Source organism: Sorex araneus, chromosome 3 (assembly GCF_027595985.1).
Source record: "Sorex araneus isolate mSorAra2 chromosome 3, mSorAra2.pri, whole genome shotgun sequence".
Taxonomy (NCBI): Eukaryota; Metazoa; Chordata; class Mammalia; order Eulipotyphla; family Soricidae; genus Sorex; species Sorex araneus.
The window spans coordinates 223,591,567-223,614,340 of NC_073304.1; the positions used below are offsets into that span (position 1 = coordinate 223,591,567).

General features: G+C 45.0%; 1 protein-coding gene across 5 annotated transcripts in view; it reads right to left on the bottom strand.

The window, feature by feature from the left end:
• Window positions 1-22,774, bottom strand: part of LOC129403278 (leucine-rich repeat-containing protein 37A3-like) — a 129,490-nt gene that overhangs the window by 42,467 nt on the left and 64,249 nt on the right. Inside the window, exons 1-2 of one of the 5 annotated variants that reach the window (XM_055129878.1) lie at window positions 7,876-8,741; window positions 28-276 (exon numbers count right to left, since the gene is read on the bottom strand). The exons of 1 other annotated variant lie outside the window; for it this stretch is intronic. In XM_055129878.1, coding sequence (XP_054985853.1) covers window positions 28-85 — 58 coding nt within the window. In that variant the 5' untranslated portion in view covers window positions 86-276; window positions 7,876-8,741. Of the gene's footprint in view, window positions 1-27; window positions 277-7,875; window positions 8,742-16,602; window positions 16,689-22,774 lie in introns of those variants that run through there. 3 more of the 5 variants (XM_055129875.1, XM_055129877.1, XM_055129879.1) reach the window with 3 other exon arrangements.

Sequence of the window (22,774 nt, forward strand, 5' to 3'; positions counted from 1 at the left end):
GATGGGACGCAGAGGGCAACCCTTTACCTGAGTATTCATCCCGGATGGGAATGAAACCTTTAAACTTCTGCGGCGGGAACAACATCCGGCCAACAGTCGAGGTGAAACGATCAAAAAACCCGGACTTGGCCCGGGGTTGAAGGGCATGAGGGGATTCAAGTGCAGGAGCACGGGAAGGAGAAATCCAGGGCTTGGGGACGGACGGGTCGGGGATCAGCAGGACGGGGTGCAGAATCTGCGTTAGGATCGGAGCTCCCAGCAGCCATGCTGGTCGCCCTATTAACACAGATATTATATAAATTCGTGGCCAGGACAAGTCCAAGCGACTAGAGGGCAGGCATCCTACCCTGCGGCCAGCCATTGTGGCAGCCAGGATAGGCGGGCGAGCGCCCTTATGCACTGTGCAACCTTAGCAACGACACACCCTTAGCAACCCCGCGCCCCTCCCCCGCAGCCCCTTTATGCTGCCTTGATGCAGCCCTTATTGGGTAACCAGCAGGACCCAGACTTTCCTTTCTCCCTGAAAGGCACCAAAGACGTCCAATCAGGTCCTCTTCCCACCTCCTCTGCCCAACTCCAGCCTCCCCTCCCCACCCCTGCCAGCCAAACAGGACTGGGACTGCCAACTACTCTGAGCCAAACCCCGTGGTGGGGGTGGGGAGGGGAAGGAACAGTGTGTCCCCCATTGGGAACACTGGCGAATTCAACAGTACTAGTCCAGTTGTGGTGGTCTTGGTGCGTCCTCCTCACTACTGAAATCCGAGACACATTCTTCCTCCCCTGGGCCATCCTGCTTCCAAGAAAGCTAGCTAACCTGCAAAAGGAGCACTACTTAGGATGGATGGGGGTTCCCAAATGTTCTCATTACCTTTAAACTCTCAGTATCTCTGATTATTTATCAGTCCCTGAGAGAGGGGATAGCATGGAATCACTGACCCAAAATTTTCTGAAGGAGGGCTCTGGGGCCATAGACAGTTTATTCTGGGAGACCGACCATAAACGAATGAACACTCATATACACTCCTTTACACCGGCCTGGGGCAAATACCCCTTTCTTGCATGGAGCTCAACATTAATTCATAGAGAAAAAGTAGCAAGCCCCTTTCTAGAGGGCTGCCTGCCTGTCTAGCACTCCTGGAGAGACCACTGAAGACCTTAACGTCAGAATGTAACAAGGCTCTCTTGCAATACTGTGACTCGCACCCATTTAACTTTCTTCACAGTCCTTCTTCTCATGGATTTCAGTTCTCATTATCTCAGACTTCTAGAATAAACATTCTATGAGAAGGGGCTACTTCCCAGGGTCTAGTTGAGTAGAGACCTTTGAATGGAGTTTGTTCCAAGAGAGTCCTCATTTAGGGATGGATGTTAGTTTTCTGAATTCTTTGGCATTAGAACTAAATGTCTTCTCATGTTTCATAGTAAGGTGGATGTTTTTTGTTTGTTTGGGGGCCACACCTGGAGGTGTTTGAGGTTTCTCCTGGCAGTGCTCCGGAGGCCATGCAGTGGCAGGTATCAAACCCAGGTCTCCCTCACGCACAGTCCATGCTTCAGCCTGACGAACTGTGTCTCAGACTCCTAAGCTAATCTTCTTAAGACCCAATTTTGGGCGTTTGAGGTTTTCTTGATGGGTTTGATTTAAACTATTTTAAAAATTATTTTTCAAACCTAGGTCAATAGTTCAAAAGATTGAGCACATGCTTTGCATGAGAAAGGTTTGAATTTGCTCCCTACCATCACCTGGTCCCTTGAGCAATACAACAAGTGATTATTACAAAGAGCCAGGCTGGGTAATTCCTGAGCACTGCCAAGTGTGAGCCACGCTACCTTCCCCCCACACACAAAAAATTATTTTACAAAGAAAAAAAAATTTCAACAAGAGGAACACAACCACCTTTTCTCTCCTTTTCTTTCCCTAACCTTGGAAACAAATTTTCTGACTATGAGCCAAGTTAATTACATTTATCCAACTCCAAATTTGTTACCAATGATATGAAACACATTTTGTTCCACCCCCTCCACACCCCCATCACTAGAACACACATTCAAATAGTGCATTCATGTGTTCTCCTGGAAATTAGTAAATTAATTCCTAATTTGCAACACAGTGCAATTGTTTAACAGAAAGGTTCTTTCATAAAATATTTCATGTAAGATATGCATGAGATGCTGAGCTCTAAGTACTTGAAAAAAAAAACGTAACTTTTCAAATGCTCTAACATAATCACATTTAAGGCCCCAAATCACTAGGATTCTTTTTAAGGGGAGTTCAAAAAGTTATTTGTCTGACAGAACTCAGAGGGCACTCAGAACTCTCCAAATTTCAAATAAGGGTTTAGAACCAACGGTCAGGACTTCAGAAAAACTCCAGAAATTCCCTCAAATACAGTTTTAGAGTTTCATAGTTTCCTGCGGATGATAGAATTGACTACATATGCTAAAAACTTCCAAAATCTGCTCTTTATTCTGAATTACAGCCATCCAATGTATGTCATCCTTACATTTTTCTCTTCACATACTTTGAATTAAATCACGGAGTCCTTCAGTTCTGGCAACAGTGACTTCCTCAAAGGCCTATATTCCACAGCTATTTTACCACTTTCTGAAATAAAGTTAACAAGGAACAATTCAAAATTATTGTCTAAAATGTTCTTTCTATGAAGGTAGAGCACAATGATACTGGGTGTGTACTTCCTTTATACATCCAATAATTTTATTTATTTGTTTATTTATTTATTTATTTATTTATTGCTTTTTCAGTTACCCTGTGATGCACAGGGGTTATCCTGTATCATGTACTCAGGAATTACTCCAGGCGGTGCTTGGGGGACCATAAGGGATGCTGGAAATCAAAAAAACCTGGGTGGCCGCGTGCAAGGCAAACACCCTACCCGCTGTGCTATCACTCCAGCCCCTCCAATAATTTTAGTTTTAAATCATAAAATAAGAACATTTTCCTTTTCAATGCAGACATTAAGTTTGGTTTTTTTTGTTTCTCTGTTTTGGGGTCAGACTCATGGTGTTCAAGAATTTTACCCAGTTTGGGTACTGGACCGATAGCATATCAGGTAGGGTGTTTGCCTTGCACGCAGACAACCCGGGTTTGATTCCCAGCATCCCATATGGTCCCCTGAGCACTGCCAGGGGTAATTCCTGACTGCAGAGCCAGGAGTAACCCCTGTGCATTGCTGGGTGTGACCCCCCAAAAAAACAGAATTTTACCCACTTAGTACTTGGGAGTCACTCCTGGCAACGCCGTGCTGAGCTGGAACTGAAACTATGCTTCCTTTATGCCAAGAATGTGCCCAGTCTGCTGAGCTATCTCTCCAACCCACTTCTTCTTTTATTTCTTTTATATTTTGGGTGTGGGGATCATATCCTCTGGTACTCAGGGGCTATTGCTGGCTCTGTGCTCCCTGGTGGTGCTAGAGGGGACCATATACCGTGCCAGGGATATGCTAGGTAGGTGCCTTGGCTCCAGTACCATCTTCTTAAGCTCCCATTGTTTTTTTTTTCTTTTTGGGTCACACCAGCAATACACAGGTGTTACTCCTGGCTCTGTACTCAGGAATTACTCCTGGTAGTGCTCAGAGGACCATATGGGATGCTGGGAATCGAACCCGGGTTGGTTCGTGCAAGGTAAATGCCCTACATTGTGCGATGGATCCCACCTGCTCCACCGCCCCCATTGGTTCTTAAAGATTCTTCTAGTTGATAGAAATTTTACTAGATGACCAAAGAAGTCACTTTTACTAGAAGACTTGCCCAGACTTCAAGGCTGAAGTCAACCCAAAGTCTACTCATGTAACTATATAAGGTCTCTGACAACTTAAAATTTCTGCCTCTAAGACTGCAGGGCTACATCTGGCAGCGCTCCTGGCTCTGCATTCAGGGATCACTACTGGCAGTGCTCAGGGTATCATATAGGATGCCAGGAATCATACCCTGGTTGGCTGCGTGCAAGGCAAGAGCTACTACCTGATGTTCTAAAACTCCAGCCCCACGAAAATTCTTCCCTTAGATATTTGCAGAACTGTTAACATCTAGAATGCTGGAGGTTCCGGGGTTCCTGGAGAAGAAGGGAATTTCCTTTTCATTTATACAATGTACATGGTCTCCTACCTCCAAACAACATATGATTGGGAGTACCAGAAGCACAGATGTCTCCCGTACCAAAGGAATCTCCAGTTGTATGGGAGACAGACAAGTAGAGCAGGGTGCTAGGGAGTCAGGGAAACCTCACCAAGCGCTGAGGCTTCAGTGCAGATATTAAAAGAAGTTGGGCTCAAAAGAGATCTCACTAGGCTGGGTACATGCTCTGCAGACTACAGGTTGCAGTTTGATCCCAGTACCAGATGGTTCCTGGAGCACAAAGCTAGGAGTAGCATAGCTACCACTGCCAGATATGATCCTAAAACCAAAACAAACTAAAACAGATGACCATAACCACACTTTTCTGAAGAGTATTCTTAAAGATATGTAAAATTATCTTTTTAATAGCCTAGTTCTCCCTCTCAGAGAACCTGGCAAGCTACCGAGAGTTTTCTGCTCGCATGGGAAAGCCTGGCAAGCTCCCTGTGGCGTATTAGATGCCAAAACCAGTAACAATGATGGGTCTCATTCCCCTGACCCTAAAAGAGCCTCCAATGCAGCACCGTTGGAAAGGACGAGTAAAGAGAGGCTGATAGAATGTCAGGGCTAGGACGAATGGAGACGTTACTGAGACCGCTCGAGAAAATAGCCAATCAACGGGATGATGGTGATGATGATGAAGACCGCAGGGCTATAGAGCAAAGAGAGCAATTCTGTTTGTGGATTCACTACTGACTATTCAGTTTCCTTTGGGCATAGCCAGTAATATTCATCGCACTCTACAATTCCGTAAGAGGAGAAAATTCAAAAATCTTAAATAGTATGACCACTATTTTTGTTGTTGTTGTTGGGGGTCACACCCAGAAGTGTTTAGAGTCTTCTCCCGAGCTGTGTACTTGGGTTTGCTCCTGGACACTCATGTGTTGCCAGGAACCCAACCTTGGCCTTCTACATGTACAGCATGTGCACGAGGCCTCTCAGCTGTCTTCCTGGCCCCAGCAGAATCACCGTGAAGGTTCACAATACATAGTTGGTTGTTACACAGGATCACAGCCACTCAATATGTCAGTGCTGAAAACCAACCCTGAGCTGATTCCAGTTATGTTTTCTCTTCAGTAGGAAATAGTAGCAATAATTGGAATAGTTTGTCCACTGCTAAATTCTAGGTATGTTTTAAGTATTTGACTTTTATCATATTGCCCATAAGTTAAGCTAAATGACAAAGTCAAATTTTTCAGAAAATTACAGCTTAGAAATACCTTCACATATCTGAATAGAAGACCTTCAGTTGCCTTTAAAAAATTTGACAGAGGGGCCAGAGTGCTTTTACAGTGGGCAGGACATTTGCCCTGCATGCAGCCAACACAGGTTCAGTCCCTGGCACCCCATATGGTTCCCCGAGTCCTGCTAGCAGTGGTCCCTGACTGAGGAGCCAGGAGTAAACCCTAAACATCAGCAGGTGTGGCCCAAAAAAACAAGAAAAGAAAAAATGAAAAAAGGGAACAGTTAGTACTTAAATAGAGGACTCTGAAGTTTATAACCACTATACTATTCTGCTTTATTGACAAGCAGTTGAGAAAGAAGAATTGGATCAAATACTCTCTACAATCTAAACTATTCTACGTTTATACATTGGGGGTAATTGCTGTAATTATTTTTCACAGATTCCACAAAGGACAAATTTGAGACTACTTCTGAAAAGCATCTAGTGACTAAAAGAATAGGAAATACTTATATTTCCATTATTTTCATTGTAATTGACTTCTCAAAATCAATTTATTTGCTCTTCAAAGAAGAAAACTCCAGTACTTCGAGGACAGACAAGAAAAGTCTTACCTAAAACCACAATGAGCAGTTTCTGAAATGCATGGGACATAGCCTTTTAAATAGCAAACTTCTGAGTCATCTTTCTTTTCATACGGAATGATAATAGTCCTAAATCTGACCAAAACAAATAGATTTACCATGTCAATATGTATAACTGATTTTTATGAAGTCTAAAAAGAGAACTGGGACTGGAGCGATAATACAGCAGGTGGGGCATTTGCCTGTACGTGGCCAACCCGGGTTCGATCGTGGCATCCCATTTGGTCTGCCCAGTACCTCCAGGAGTAATTCTTGAGTTCAGAGTCAGGAGGAACCCCTGAGCATTACTGGGTGTGACCCAAAAAATAAAAAATAAAAATAAATAAAACAACAAAAAAAAACCCAGAGAACTACATCATGATCTTAGTGATTAAGGAAGGCACCACACAAAGCTATGTGTCAAAGGCTCTGTGGTAGGTATATTCTTTTTTTTTTTCTTTTTGGGTCACACCCGGCAATGCTCAGGGTTACTCCTGGCTTTGCACTCAGGAATCACTCCTAGCGGTGCTTGGGGGACCATATGGGATGCTGGGAATCAAATCCGGGTCGGCCGTGTGCAAGGCAAACTCCCTATCCGCTGTGCTATCTCTCCAGCCACTGTGCTAGGTATATTCTGTCAGGGCTATTATCATACATTTTTGCTGTCTGATCTATTCTGGACATTCCTGAATTGGTCAACTAGAAGGGAGAAATTAGTCAAGATCATGGCACAGAGCTCACACTGATGATATATTTCAAATGGGCAAATGGAAGCTAGACACCTATAGACTACTCTACTATAAACCAGGAACTTGACATACCTCACACCACCAATATTTCAAGAGTAGCACTCCACAATTGATGGCGTTTAAAGTAGAAGGCAACCAATCTTAGAGGGAAACATATATAAAAGCACAGAAGGCTCAACCTTTAACAACATGTCAGTAAGCTTTATTGAAGGGCTTAATAGTCCCTGGGGGAAATACAAAAATATTCACATACGTTCCTCTAAGGAAGCTTTTTTTGGAGCATTTTTGGCAGTTGATTCAGAACAAACAATACAAAATAAATTCTTTCAGTTCTGCTTTGGGACAGGGGTTCGGGTTCGGGATGGAAACATCCAAAGTACGGTGGTAGGAAGGTGTAATGGTGGTGGGATTGGTGTTCTAATATTAAATGTAATCAAATATTGTGAATTACTCTATAAAATTAAATTAAAAGAAAAAACAGGAGCTTGAGAAAGGGTTGGTAGTGGCATAGATGAGCTGGTCTCTCCCTAAGATTCACCTACCAGAGGCTGTTCCAGTTCTTTCACTAACAGCCCTGCCTTTGACTGTATACCCTAAGCCTACGTGCCATAGATTCTGGGGGTAAAAACATTTGTGTTAGTTTATTTCATTATCTAGATGAACATTTTTCTGGGATAACAGAAGATCACACATGATTCATATTTGAAAGATTACTTTGGAACAAAGAAGATTCTTACCCCAAATAGGAGAAACATTGTTCCCATCTCCATACCCCTAAGCTTCTTGGTAGAAAGACAGCTCTAAAATTGTGAAGTTCAAGGTTCTGTCAGAGTGATAGCACAGCAGGTAGGATACTTGCCTTGCATGTAGCCAATCCAGGTTTGATCCCCAGCATCCCACAGAGTCCTCTGAGCACTGCCAGGAGTGATTTCTGAGTACTGAGCCAGGAGCATCATCAGGTGTCCCCAGCATACACCCCCTCCAGAAATTCCAGTTCTGTTGGCTATTACCTAAGATTTAAACAAGTATTGCTAAAAAACATCTGCCCAAGGCTTTAGCAGCTTGGCAAGGAGAGGGCTATTTCTGATATATCTGAAAATATGATGAGAGAGAAAGAGAGAGAGAGGAGACAAGGAGAGAGAGGAGAGAGAGAGAAAGAGAGAGATAGAGAATGAGTTCTTACGCATACCCTTATTCCAGTCCCCACAGAGACCTTCCAGTTTATCCAAAGTCTCGGCTATGCCAACTCCAGGGCTCTTGCAATCAAAAGATGACAATACCACCTCTAAAGCACAGAACTTCACACTTTGCTTCTGAAGTGGTGCCACAATATCTTCGTTTTCCCTTTCTTCAAGGTCAGAAAGATCCTGAAGCTGTTAGGATTTTAGATTAAAGGTCCTTCTGAATATCTCAATGTAGATTTTCACTGTCACTGTCACTCCATTGATCATCGATTTGCCTGAGCGGGCCCAATAACGTCCATTCATCCTAGCCCTGAGATTTTTGCAGCCTCTCTTTACTCGTCCTTCCCAGTGGTGCCGCATTTGAGGTCTTTAGGGTCAGGGGAATGAGACCCATCATTGTTACTGTATTTGGCATATGAATACACCACAGGGAGCTTGACAAGGTCTCTCCCCCATGCAGGCAGTAAACTCTCATAGATTGCCAGGTTCTACAAGAGGGAGAACTAGCCTATCAGATGTCCCGTGGCCGCATCATGGCCGCATGCTTCTGGGAGCTTGGTTTTATAGTGTGGATGTTCGGGACTGGGCCTCTTCCACCCAGATTCTCCATTTTCCAGTCGCTAGGCAGTCATACCCAGAAACTGCCCCCAGCTGCCGTATAATCCCATCAATGTAGATTTTAAAATGTTTAATTAGAAGTAATAACTAAATTCCAGCAATCCTTGCCAATAGTTGAAGTAACCTGTGACTTCAACAGTAAGCAAAACTTTCCATGAACTACACCAACCATGCACATGCAGAGCACACAAGTGTTGTAGAATATGGACAACACGTCAATTCACTGAGATCTTTACTGACTCTGGGGTGTGACCGATGCGCAGACACTTTCACTTAGACAACTCCCATCTGGCAGGTCTGTCGGTCCTCAGGGCCCGCTGGGGTCACACCTCACAGTGCTGTGGAGTCATGAAGTACTCAGGACAAAAGCCAGGGCCTTGAACACGGCGGGCACAGGCTTTGCACTTGAACTCTATCTCCACTTCCAAAGCTGACAATCCTTTCAGACCATCCATTGAAACCAAGATAGCATTTTGCCAGTTCCTGGCATTGGGAACATTTTAGGGCAAGTGTCCAATGCTGAAGTGGTTTATGTCTGCTGAGACGAACCTAAAGACATAAGAGACATACTCAAGGATAGGAATGACTTGCCACAGAGATCTAATTCAGCCGACCAAGACTTCTCAATACAAGTTTCATAAAGTGGCTGTGAAGAGCAAATCAAGCAAACTTTGGTGGTTGCTCTTGTTTCAGAGCCATACTCAGCAGTAATCAGTTACTCCTAGCTCTGTGCTCTGGGTATACTCCACATGTTGGTTGGGGGAATCTATGTGTTGCTGGGTATAGAACTGGGTTAGCAGCAAGCAAGGTCAGCACATTAACTCCTGACCTATTTCTTTGTTCCTTAAACAGTTTAGACATTATGTTCATACTAAAGACTAATACTCATTATTTTCAAGCCATGGTACTTTTCTGCATTATTTCCATAGTCTCTGATTAATCTGAACAGCTGAGTCTATGGTCACCACGGAGGGGTGCTCTCATGTCTGATGAAGGCGCAGGCATGGAGGAAAGGACGGGGAGTGAGAATGAGCTGTAAGACAAGGAGTGAGAAGCCAGTTCGGGGAGTCAATCAGAGAAGGTTTAGAATTATCAAGTGAAAGGTTTGAAAAAAAATTCTCATTCATATATTCAGAGGCATGGGAAGTGTGGGGGGTATATACGGGAAAACAGCGGATCGGCAGACCACTAGGTTCTTACCCCCATCCCCTCCACACCCAACCCTGCACCACCAAAACTGAAACGAACCACAGAAGAATGGAAATGGGCCAGACAAAAGAATGGGACTAAAATGAGGCCCAAGTGAGACGGAATTCTGGAGCTGGAGACCGCGGAGCTGGGGTGCACGCCAAGGGAAGGAAGTTTACAGTGGGAACTGGGAACTGGGGCTGGGCATCGGGAATGGTTGGCTTAAGACAGAGCGATGACTCTGGCCACGAGTTCCTCCAGCCAACAGGACTGCCAAGCGCACACGTGGACCCCATCAAAGCCCAGAGGAGGCTGGGAACTGGCTCTGACCCTGTCAGCGAGTCTCTTCCTGCAACCAGCCCTGGCCTTTCTGCAGCAGCAGCCCTGGGGGACAGGCTGCCTGCTACCCGGATTCTGGGGGACACTCTGCAAGGCAGCGGGAGGCTGGTGGGTGGGGGCGGCTAGCTGCCAGTGTAAGGTGCCCCCGCCCAGCACTGCTTCCCACGGGGCCCCTGCCAAGTGACGACCCACCTTCAGCGGAGAGAACTGGAAGAGCGGCTGCCGGCCGCAGGCCCCTTGGGCTGAGTGAGCAGCGCGCGCAGAATAAAATGACCGCTGCGTAAAAACCGGGCGGGGCGGCCACAGCGTTGGGGAAGACGCGCACCGCACACAGAAGGCGAAGCGGGAAAAGGCTGCAGACAGAGAACGATGCGGGGCCGCCGCGGTCACCCACCGTACAGTCTGGCATGCGAGGCCACCCTCCCCGCACACGCCCCGGCCCCGCGCGGGGGGCCACATCCCCAGCACGCTGCACTCTGCAAGCCCGGGCTGCAGCAGAGTCGCACGGCCACGGGCCGAGGTGCAGCAGCAGAAAGTGTCGCGGCGAGCTGACAGCCACGGTTCCCTTGGCACAGTGCAGGGCGCGGGGCCACGGCGGGAAGTCGGGCTCGCGGGTCGCCTTTCCCGGAACACCCCGTCCTGCCCTCCGGACCCGGCTCACATGCAAGGCTTTGACCGTAGGGTCAAGGCTCAGCTCCCACACCAACAGGGTTTTGTCACTCTTGCTGGGAACCGTGAAAGGTACCACCTCAGCCCTCCTCGGCTTCACTGTGCCTGAGTGACCAGGCTCATGGCGGCACTGCGCCTGCGCAGGACTCGCCCGCGCTTTTTTAAAGGGGGCGCGCCCGAGGGGTGGGGCGTGCTGGGGGCGGGTCTACTGTGGCCAGGCCCAGCCCACAGTGTGCAGGGCGAGGTGCTAAATCCCCACCTTAGAACTCCATGGAGTCCAATCAGCACAAGTCTTTCTTGAAGAGGCCAGATGGCTAATTTTCTTTCTTTTTTTGTTCTAAGAGTTGTTCGTAGTAATTGGTTACGTTCAATATTTCAACACCAGTTCCACCTCCGTTACACCTTTCCAACTACCTTTATTTTGAGTTTTCATACCACGACCCAATTCTGTCCAAAAAGATGTTAAAGAATTTGTTTTGTTAAAGAATTGCTTGTTATAAATAATAGACTAAACATGATGCAAAACGGTTTCCTTAGAGGAAAGTGTGTGAAAATTGTATGTCATCTTGTTACCATTGAGTCCCGGGATTAGAGACCAGAGAGCTAATTTAAGGACCTAGGGGCAAGGACCTCTAGGAAGCAGCTGGTTCTTGTTCATCCTGGACACTTGGGTAGCAGACAGAGAGCACCACCTAGTGAAACTGGAAAATGAGGAGCACTGACTTTGTGTGGAAAACTACCCTGGAAGAGGCAAGTCATAAAAATCTTTGTGATTGGTAGTCCCCCTGAATCCTTAAAAAACAATTTCTTTCCTCCTCACCCCATCCCGACCCCACATGATACTGGACCATTGTGAAGTTGTGTTTGTGGGGCTGGGATGATGTGGGAGCTGAGAGCAGGGCAGAAACTGGGGAATCTAGTTGATTCAAGTTGTGGGTCCCGTTTCTCATCAATTTTCGAGCAGGCACCAGTAACGTCTCTCATTGTGAGACTTATTTGTTGCTGCTTTTGGCATATCTAATACGCCATGGGTAGCTTGCCAGGCTCTGCCAGGTGGGAGCGATACTCTCGGTAGCTTGTGGCCTCTCCGAGAGGGCAGAGGAATCAAACACCGGTCTGCCACGAGAAAGGCGAACGCCCTACCACTGTGCTATCACTGCAGCCCACCCGAGAGACTACTCTTAGCTTTCTTGTTGCTATTTGGTGGAGCAAGGGCCTGAGAAGGCAAGCAGGTCTTACCCATCTGTAATTCAAAAATATTACTGTCGGGAGCTGGAGTGATAGCACAGCTGGTAAGGCATTTGCATTGCATGTGGCTGACCTGGCTTTGATTCCCAGCACCCCATATGGTCCCCCGAGCACCACCAGGAGCAATTCCTGAGGGCAGAGTCAGGAGTAACCCCTGTGACCGAAAAATGTCAAAAAAAAATGTTAGTGTCAGATGGAACTGTGTTCATTTGTTTTGGGACCACACTCAGTGATGCTCAAAGCTGACTTCTGGCTTTGTGCTCAGGCATAACTGAACCCCTGGCAGGGCTTGGGGGACCATTTATGGAGCTGGAAATTGAATCCTGGTCAGCAGAGTCAGGACAGCACCAAATTCCATCTGTGAAACGTTCCCTAGTCCTTGAAAAAAAGGATAATATAATCAGGGGTCAGAGCAATAGCAATAGTACAGCAGGGAGAGTATTTATTTGCCTTGCATGCAGCTGATCAGGTTCAATCCCTAACATCCCATATGGTCCCCTGAGGACCACCAGGAGTAATTCCTGAGTGCAGAGCTAGGAGAAACCCCTGAGCATTGCCAGGTTTGGCCCCTCCCAAAAAACATAAAGGATAATATAACCAATGTTCTTCTTTTCTAAGACAAAAACTGAGTCCATTAGTCAAGTGTGACCTCTTTACAATGCTAATAATTGTTTTATAGAGAAGAATTTAAAAAATATTTTAATTGATTCCCTTCAGTCTTAAAGTTGCTTTAAAAATGGAAAATCTTTGATCATGGTCTTAATTTTAATCTTGTTATTTCTGTTCTAGAAACTAGATGTCTAGAAACTACCACATCATCATTTCTCATTTTATGGCTGCTGTAGTTAAGACTCAGAAGTAGGAACATGAGTGATTCAAGGCACACCCCAGTTTTATCAAGACTGATAGCTGCTACATGTAGGACATGCCTCCATCTGATCCTTTTCTGAAAATTGCCCTGTTTTTATTCCATGTTGGCACCTCCTAAGAAAATGAAATCGACAGTGGTAGGGTGCTTGCCTTGCATGTGACTGACCTGGTTCATTCCCCGGCATCCCATATGGTCTCCTGAACACTGCCAAGAGTGATTCCTGAATGCACAGTCAAGAGTAATCCCTGAACATCACTGGGTGTGGTGCAAAAACAAAAAAGTTAGATCTTGGGTAAGATAGATAGGACAGAGGGGCTGCTTGCCTTGCATGTGGCCAACCCAACTCTGATCCTTGGAATAGTATGTCAAATACAAAGGAACATGTTGGGAGCCCCCCACCCTCGTCTTTTTAGAAAGGATCACCTTAATCATTAATGTTCCTGTTTTTTGGCTGATGACTGGGAGTGTATCCCCAGCACTCCAAGGGGTCACTCCTGAGCAAGACATTCAGGAATAGCCCCAGACACTTGGGTGTGGTGCCAAATAGCCCTGCCCCAAACAAAACAGAGATATAGATTCCATCCAGCTCTTTTTAATATATTTTTTTTGCTTTTTTGTGTCACACCTGGTGATGCACAGGGATTACTCCTGGCTCATGCACTCAGGAATTAGTCCTGGCAGCGCTCAGAGAACCATATGGGATGCTGGGAATCAAACCTGGATTGGCTGCGTGCAAGGCAAATATTTGCTGTGCTATTGCTCCAGCCCTATCCAGGACTTTGTAAAGATGATCTGAATTCGAGTTCATTCTTCCAGAGCAGGCTGAAATCTTTGGCATTCTGACACACTTCCTCCACCCACCACTATTTTCTATGCCTCAATCAATACCAGATCACTAAGCTGTACCCGAGCTTTCTCTCTCCATAAAAAACGATTGGCTTTGGATATGTTACCTGGAGTCTGATATTGTTTCAAACCAGTAATTGCAGAGTTCACTGCCTCTCCCAATACCCTGTGAAACTGTTCACACAGGTCTCTACTTCAAAATGAACATTCGCAGACAATAGTTTTATCTTTCTTTTAGTACCCTGAGTGATCCAATTGCCCTTGACACTCAAATTCAATCAGGAAAATGTGAACGCTTTCTTCGTACAAGGAATACTTTAATGAACCCCCAAATATAGACATTTCATTGGGGTCGCCTTGGTTTTACGAATGACAGTCAGGAGCTAGGGGCCCGGACTTGCATGGGAATGAGGAGGCAGCCCTTGGAAACCCTGTAGTCCTGGGGCTCTGGCTCCATTTGGCTTGTGAAGGGGAAGGGAAGAAAGTGATAGAGAATGAAAGCAAAGGACAAAAGAAATGGAGAATCCCCAAGTGAGGAGCAAGAGTAGTTCTGGAAAACTCCACAGCAGGCCGGCTTCCCCCGCCTCATTCCAGGGGACACTCTGTCACCCAGGAAGAGACTGGTCGGCCCTCAATGAGCAGGCACCATCAGCCCCAGCCCCACGTGGATGGCCACCATGACAAAACACAAAAGCTGGGCTGGGGAGATAGTCGAAAGGGCTGGAGCGCATGCTTGGCATGTTGGATGTGGGGACCCAATCCTCAGTCCCAGACCACACACCTGGCTGTGTCAACAGAACAACAACCAATGTCCACCTCTGAAACTTTCTTCATAATAACCTAACCCTGGAAATAATCCAACTGCCTGTTAAGGAAAGAATGGATAATACATTTGGCTAGAGTATTCCTAGGGGATAGATACTACTGCACAGAGGGAAAACTGACAAGCGCAGCCTCCTGCTGTATTTACAGGTGGATCCCGGTCATTTCACTCAGCCGAAGATGTCAGGCATAAACAGTAGACTCTGTGTGCTGCCATCCGGGGAAAAGGGATCAGTCAGAGTGTGTTTTCTGTGTGGGGGAGGGAACCTTCGAGAGCAGCGTTCTTTGACCTTGTCACATTGGTGGGCCGACAGCTGTCCTGCACATAGTCCAAAGCCCGGCAGTTACAACCAAGGCAGGGGGCCAGTGGTTTTCAACCCTTTTCTGTGGAACCAGCGAAAAGGGGAGTGATCTTTTGCAGACCAACAAGGCAGGAACAAAAGGCATTATTTATAATGTCACTTTGTGGATTCATTTTAAAGTCTAACATTACAAAGTGAAAATCGTGCCTCTGGTTTGCCACATGGAAAGTGGCCATCACTTGTCACAAAGTGGCAGAAACCTTCTGGCAGGACAGGTTGGCACCTACCCACAGACCCCGGGTTGGGAAACCACTGTTGTCGTGGGCTACAAATGTTCCAGAATTGGATACAGAAAGTAGCCACAGAGTATATGCCCTATGTAAATATTACTGAGGTGTACACAAAAATAAGGGAACTGTAAATACAGAGAAATGTTAAGGGGGCGAGGAAGAGGCAGGAAAAACAGACTTCAGTGACTGGGCAGGGGTAAGCGGACGCTGGGCCTTTTACAACAGACATAGAAGGGAGCTCAAGCGGCTCATGGATCTAAAAATAAGAGCTAACTCCGTAACTATGAAGCGGTGGGCCAGAGGGCTGCCCAGAAGACTGAATGCATGAGTTGTACAGGGGAAGCCCAGTTTGATCCCCAGCATGGCAGGTTCCCCTCAGCATCGCCAGGGTGACCCCCAAACAGAGAGCCAAGAGTCGTCTCCCTATACAACTAGTCCAAAGAAAATAATCACGTTCCCGAGAAAAAGCACAGAAATAAATTTTCATGACCTTACACCTGGCAATTAGGATCTTAATTACAAACACTCAAACCCAAAGTGACAAAAGGAAATAGACACTGGTCTACATAAAAACTCAAAACTTTTCATGGAGCTATGGGACGGGGGTAAGCCATTTGCCTTGCATATGAACAGCCTGGGTTCGATCCCCAGCACCATATATGGTCTCCGGTGTTCAGCCAGCAGTGACCCCTGAGCACAGAGCCAGGAGTAAGCCCTAAGTGCCACCGGGTATGGTCCCAAAACTGAAATAAACTGAAAACATTTATGTGGCAAATGATAAAGACCAAGTTTAGGGGCCGTGGTGCATACCAGGCCTGGATTTGACGCCGGGCACCATGTGACTCTAAGCATCACTAGGTATAGCTCTGGAGACCCTTGAGGATCACTGTCACACTGGTGGTCTCTGGCACAAAAGGACCTCATTCTTTCGCTCTGGCACGGAATCGCATGCCTTGGCTAGATGAGCAGTTAAAAATTTCACTCCACCTCTATCACACCCTTGAAAACTTTGGACTTACTGGAATGCACAGGGGCATTGCAGCCACGTGACACCTCAAACTATAAAACACTGATTAGCCAGGAGTAGCACACCAGACTGGGTGGGATGTAAAGTAGAAGGCATCCAATCTTGATTAGGAAAGTACCAACATAGAAAGCATACCCTATAACAATATCTTAGCCATGTCTTGTACAATTGCTTAATAGCTACAGGGTAAGGGGCTGGAATGATAGCACAGCAGGTAGGGAATTTTCTTTGTACGCGACCAACCCAGGTTCAAGTCCCAGCATCCCATATGGTCCCCTGAGCACCAACAGCAGAAATTCCTGAGTGTAGAGCGAGAAGTAACCCCTGTCCATCGCCAAGTGTGACCCAAAAGGCAAAAACAAAAAACAAAAAAACACCCAAAACTAAAAATAACTAAAAAAACAGCTTCAGGGTGAGATACACAATCTTCACTAATTTTCTTCTGAGGAAATATTTTTTCATTATTCTTTTAGCAAATTATAAGAAGCAATATAAAATAAATTACTGAGTACCTGCTTTGGGGATAGGCTGAAGGGATGATTGGAAAAACTGGAGATCATTTGTGGTGGGAAGGTGCAGTGATGGTGGAATTGAATGTCTGTAACAAATCATCATGAACAATTTTGTAAGCCACAGTGTCTATATAAGGTAAGGGAAAATAAAATAAAAAAAAAAAGTTAAGTTAAAAACAAAAAGAAAAAACACACCAAACCAGGTCGAGCTGTCCCTTTTCACCAGGAGGCTGGCAGCAATGAAAGAGGCAGACAATCAAAATTGGTGGCGAAGAGGTGGAAAAACATACTGTACCTTTTAGTTTTTCAGAATGTGGTAGTACTCAAGAGACTAAACAGAGGGACCAGAGGGAGAGTTTAACAGTCTGGGGCACATGGTACATGCTTGGGAGATGAGATTTCATCTCTGGCAGCAGATGGTACCTCCGAGTCCTCAACTCCAAGCAGCTCCAGGAGCCACCCCTGAGCACTGAGCTGGGAGTAGGCCCTGAGCACCTCTGTGTGTGCCCCCTAACTAAAACAAACAAATGAAAAAGGTTAAACCTGGAATTAAACTGGATTCCCATTCTGTAGACTGTCTTTGTATTCTGGTCACGGTTTCTTTGAGGTACAGAAACTTAGTAGCTTAAGATAGTCCCATTTGTTCATCTCTGTTTCCACTTGTTTGGTCAATGGCATTTCGTTCTTGAACATACCTTTGGCTTCAATGTCGTAGAGGGTTTTGCCGACCTTTTCCTCAATGTACCTTATGGATTCGGGTCTGATGTTGAGCTCTTTAATCCACTTTGATGTGATTTTTGTGCATGGTGTTAAGTAGAGGTCTGCACCCATTGTTTGGCATGTGGTTGTCCAGTTTTGCCAGCATCATTTGTTAAGGAGACTTTCCTTTCTCTACTTCTCATTTCTTGCTGTTATCATAGATTATATGCTCATATATTTGAGGGTATGTGTAAGGATGTTCAATCCTATTCCACTGGTCTGCGGGTCTACTTTTGTCCCAATACCATGCTGTTTTAATTATTACTGCTTTGAAGTACAGTTTGAAGTTTGGGAAGGTGATGCCCTCTCCCATCTTCTTCTTCTGGAGAATTGCTTTAGCTATTTGTGGTGCTTGTTGTTCCATATGAATTTCAGGAGTGTTTGATTCATGTCTTTGAAGAATGACATGGGTACCTGTAAAAAAACTAAAGCTCGCCGAGGGGCGAGTGCACTCTTGGGACAGGTACCCATATAGGGATCGCACTGAATCTGTATAATACTTTGGGGAGCACTGCCATTTCGACATTGTTAATTCTCCGAATCCATGAACAGGAGATGTGTTTCCATTTACTTGTGTTCTCTTTTATTTTTGAAATAGTGTTTTGTAGTTTTCTTTGTACAGTTCCTTTACCTCCTTAGTTAAGCTGATTCCAAGGTATTTGATTTTCTGAGGCATGATTGTGAATGAGGTTGCCTTTTTCTTTTTCTTTTTCTTTTTTGCTTTTTTGGGTCACACCTGGCGATGCACAGGGGTTACTCCTGGCTTGCACTCAGAAATTACTCCTGGCGGGCTCAGGGGACCATATGGGATGCTGGGAATCAAACCCAGGTCGGCCACGTGCAAGGCAAATGCCCTACCCGCTGTGCTATCGCTCCAGCCCCGGGGTTGCCTTTTTCATATCACTTTTTTCTCCTCTCGTTATTTGTGTATAGGAATGCCATGAAATTCTAGCATTGTCTTTCTGGCAGGTTTGAGTCATGGTGGGACTGGTGTCTAAATATCGGATGTAACCAAAGTAGAGAGAGAGTATGGGGGAAATTGTTTACCACCAGGCAGGGGAGGGGTTGGAATGGGGTTTGGGGGGAATACTGGGGATTTTGATGGTGGAAAATGTGCATTAGTGAACGGATGGGTGTTTGATGATTATATGACCGAAGGTCAAACATGAAAGCTTTGTAACTATCTCACGGTGAATCAATTAAAAGCAGGGAAGTAATAATAAAATAATATGGTAACCTAACATTCTGGGGCTGGAGTGATAGCACAGTGGTTGGGCTTTCGCCTTTCACGAGGCCAACCCGTGTTCGATTCCTCCGCCCCTCTCCGAGAGCCCGGCAAGCTACTGAGAGTATGGAGCCCGCAGGGCAGAGCCTGGCAAGCTACCCGTGCGTATTGGATATGCCAAAAACAGTAACAATAAGTCTCTCAATGAGAGACGTTACTGGTGCCCGCTCAAACAAATCGATGAGCAATGGGATGACAGTGAACTTTCTGAATTAAAAAAAAAGTTGTGTGGCCATGAAAAAAGAGAGCAAGCAAGAGAGGGAGAGTCAGGAAGGAGACCGTGGTCTTCCTGCTTGTGCTCTTTCATGGCATGGCCTGAGAGCCCGGAAACCCCTGAGCCTGGTCACAGTGAGATAGAGTTTCAAAGCTTTCCTGATTGTGAACCAATTTCAGCCATACAATGCTAGAACACCCCTCCCCCCACCAGTGTCATCATGTTTCATCCTTTACCCACTTTCAGCACACATCTCCCATCCAGAGTGATCCCTTCCAACTATCATTGTTATCGTGATCCCTTCTCTATCCCAGCTGCCCTCTCTCCCAGCCCTTGAGGCAGGCTTCCAACCACGGACCATTCATCCTGGCCCTTGTTGCTAACTGTCCTTGGGTGTTAATCTCATACTATCTTTTTACTTTTTTTTACGTCCCATAAATGAGCCCAATCATTCTATGTCTGTCCTTCTTCTGACTTATTTCACTCAGCATGAGCCTCTCCATGAAAGGAAGAAAGAGAGAAAGAAGAAAGAGAGAAAGGAAGAAAGAAAGGAAGGAAGAAAGGAAGAAAGAAAGAAGGGAAGAAAGAAAGAAGTAAAGAAAGAGAAAGAAAGAGAGAAAGGAAGAAAGAAAAAAGGAAAGAAAGAGAAAGAAAGAAAGGAATGAAAGAATAAAAGAAAGAAAGAAAGAAAGAAAGAAAGAAAGAAAGAAAGAAAGAAAGAAAGAAAGAAAGAAAGAAAGAAAGAAAGAAAGAAAGAAAGAAAGAAAGAAAGAAATCTGTTTTCACTTCATTTGCCTCTGGCTGTTCTGTTCACTCAGCATAGGCCTCTTCGTGAAAGAAAGAAAGAGAGAGAGAAAGAAAGAAAGAAAGAAAGAAAGAAAGAAAGAAAGAAAGAAAGAAAGAAAGAAAGAAAGAAAGAAAGAAAGAAAGAAAGAAAGAAAGAAAAAGAGAGAAAGGGAGAAAGGAAGAAAGAAAGAAGGAAAGAAAGAAAGAAGGAAAGAAAGAAAGAGAAAGGAAGAAAGAAAGGAAGAAAGAAAGAGAGACAGAAAGAGAGAAAGAAAGAGAGAAAGAGAGATAGGAAGAAAGAAAGAAGGAAAGAAAGAAAGAGGAAGGAAGAAATAAAGGAAGAAAGAAAGAAAGAGAGAGAGAAAGAAAGAGAGAGAAAGAGAGAAAGGAAGAAAGAAAGAAGGAAAGAAAGAAAGGAGAGAGAAAGAAAGAGAGAAAGGAAGAAAGAAAGGAAAGAAAAAGGAAGAAAGAAAGGAAGAAAGAAAGAAAGAGAAAGAAAGAAGGGAAGGAAGGAAGAAAGAAAGAAGGAAAGAATGAAAGAAAGAGAGAAAGGAAGAAAGAAAGAAGGAAGGTCAGCGCAAAGCCAGGAGTAAGCCCTGAGCATAGCTGGGTGGGACCCAAAGACCAAAACTGCAACAAAACACCAAAACCAATAAAAACATAAACATCTGACTTGGGGCACCTTTTAAATTTCTCCCTGAATTTATATATCCTGAATTTCAATCATTTTGTTTCAAACAAACAGGCCTTACCTTCTGGAGGGTTCAGAGGCTTCCCTGCAATGTTCAGAACCTAGGTGAACTCACAGGGATACTTAGTAAGCAGTATGGTTCTAACAATTTGGTGCCCACCTGGACAACTCAATGCTGCATGGCTGGGTGCTAAGAGCCATTGAGTCTTTCCCAATGATGCTCAACAAACCATGTGGTACCTGACTGTAACTAGGGACATTAAACATGACACCCAATCTCCTTGAGCTATCTCTGTAGCCCAGACCTTGGTTTTAAAATGTCCTTCTGACTTTCTGGTAACAATTTCAAGACTTTCCTCAAAAGAGAGCATTTAGTTTTACATATGAAATCTTCTGGTGATCCTGAGAATTCAACCTGTTTGTTCTGCAGTTTTCTCATGAGGAGTTATCTCAAAAAGAGAGGGAGCATGAAAATCACTTTAATTATTGAATGAAATATCATGGTTTCTTGATAAATATCAATTATCATTGTTTCAACTGAGATCATGGGAGTGGTAAGACATCAATCCCGATGTCATTTAAAGGCTACTCTCTGCTTTGCACTTGGACTCACTATAGGTACTGTTTTGGGTGGGGGGTCCTTGGGGCTGGAGATAGAACCTGGGCCTCCTACATACAAAGAATTCACTCTAGCTCGTTGAGCTATCTCTCTGGTTCAAAATAGCTTTAGAAGATTATTTGGTTAAAATTATAGTGCGTAGCAAAGCATATTTGCATAGATTGTTTATGACTTTAATTATACTGTTTTAGTCATCCATTACACCATTGTTAATACAGGTAGTTTTGTAATTCCATTCAAATTGCCTTGTATACTGATACATTTGTATTGTTTGTGTATTTTTCCTCTAGTAATTTTGATATCTAAAATCAAGCATAATAAAGTGGTTATTATTTTTTAAAAAAAAAGAAAGAAAGAAGGAAAGAAAGAGAAAGGAAGAAAGAAAAAAGGAAAGAAAGAAAGAGAAACGAATGAAGAAAGAAAGAAAGAACGAAAGAAAGAAAGAAAGAAAGAAAGAAAGAAAGAAAGAAAGAAAGAAAGAAAGAAAGAAAGAAAGAAAGAAAGAAAGAAAGAAAGAGTCTGCCGCCGCACGAGCTTGACCCCGGAGGCAACTGAACTACTTTGGACACGAGCAGCGCCCCCAAAATGCCTCCAAACTGTGTGATTGGAGCTACTGGCCCATGTGCCTCCAGCGGGGTACGGTCTTTTCTCTCTCAACTCTTTCTTATTGAACGCAGCGAGGCAACTGCCGGTTTTTAGAGTATGCAGGTACCCACGGGAAGCCCGGGAAAGCCGAGGGGGCAGGATTTCCAGATCCGCCCTGTGCCGATATTTAAGCACAGGGCCATGTGGGTACGTTCCTTTCTGCCACCGCAGGAGCTCGACCCCGGAGGCAACTGAACTACTTTGGACACGAGCAGCGCTCCCAAAATGCCTCCAAATTGTGTGATCGGAGCTACTGGCCCATGCGCCTCCAGCGGGGCATGGTTCTTCTCTCCAGCCTCCTCCATCATGTGAGCACCACAAAAGGGAAGTAAAAGATTGCAGTGATGCAATTACCAAAAGAATTTTCCCTGGACTTCATATAGAAATCCAAAACCTCGAGGCTGCTGTTGCAGCCACGTGACCTAATATCTCTTGATTGTCAGCAACGTGAAAAGGTTCCTTTTTAGCAGGTCTTACTGTAGGGGGAAACTCCAATCAATAGTACTGAGTTTGTTGTTGAAGTATTGAAGGTAATCAAAGTAGCAGCTATTTCTTTAGACTGTGAACTAAGCCAAAGCCCCATACCGGCTGAGGTGAGGAAATATCCTTCTTTCTCGATTCTTTTCCCTTTTCTGGGAGAAATGCGGTGTGGTGTCCACCATATTATGAAGTCTATTAAGCAGGCACAAACTTAGAGGCGCGGGAATGGGAGGGGGAAAAAAAAAAACAACTATATACTTGGAACAGCGGGATGCTTGGGAAGTCTCAGGCCCATACCAGTGCATGCTCCGCCGAGACTCGACCCGGGTGGCCATACTTTTGTGTGGTTGCGATGCTGCTGATCAACCAGAATCCAGAGCCTAACTAGACTACTTCCGGTTCCAGAAACTACTTGCAACCAGGTCTCTAGACTAAACTAAGCCATAGCCCCACGCTGGCTGAGAACTGGAAATATCCTTTTTTCTCGTCGGGTGGCGTGGTGTCAGCCATAATATGAGGACTATTCATTAAGCAGGCATGAACTTGGTGGCGCAGGAAGGAGGGGGGAAAAATTCTATGTACTTGAAGCAATGGGACTTCATATCTCTCTATAGGGAGCCATTTTACAAGCCCGGCTCTTATCCTCTAGTCAAGTGGAGGCTTACTTGGGATTCCTGTAACAAGGTCACCACT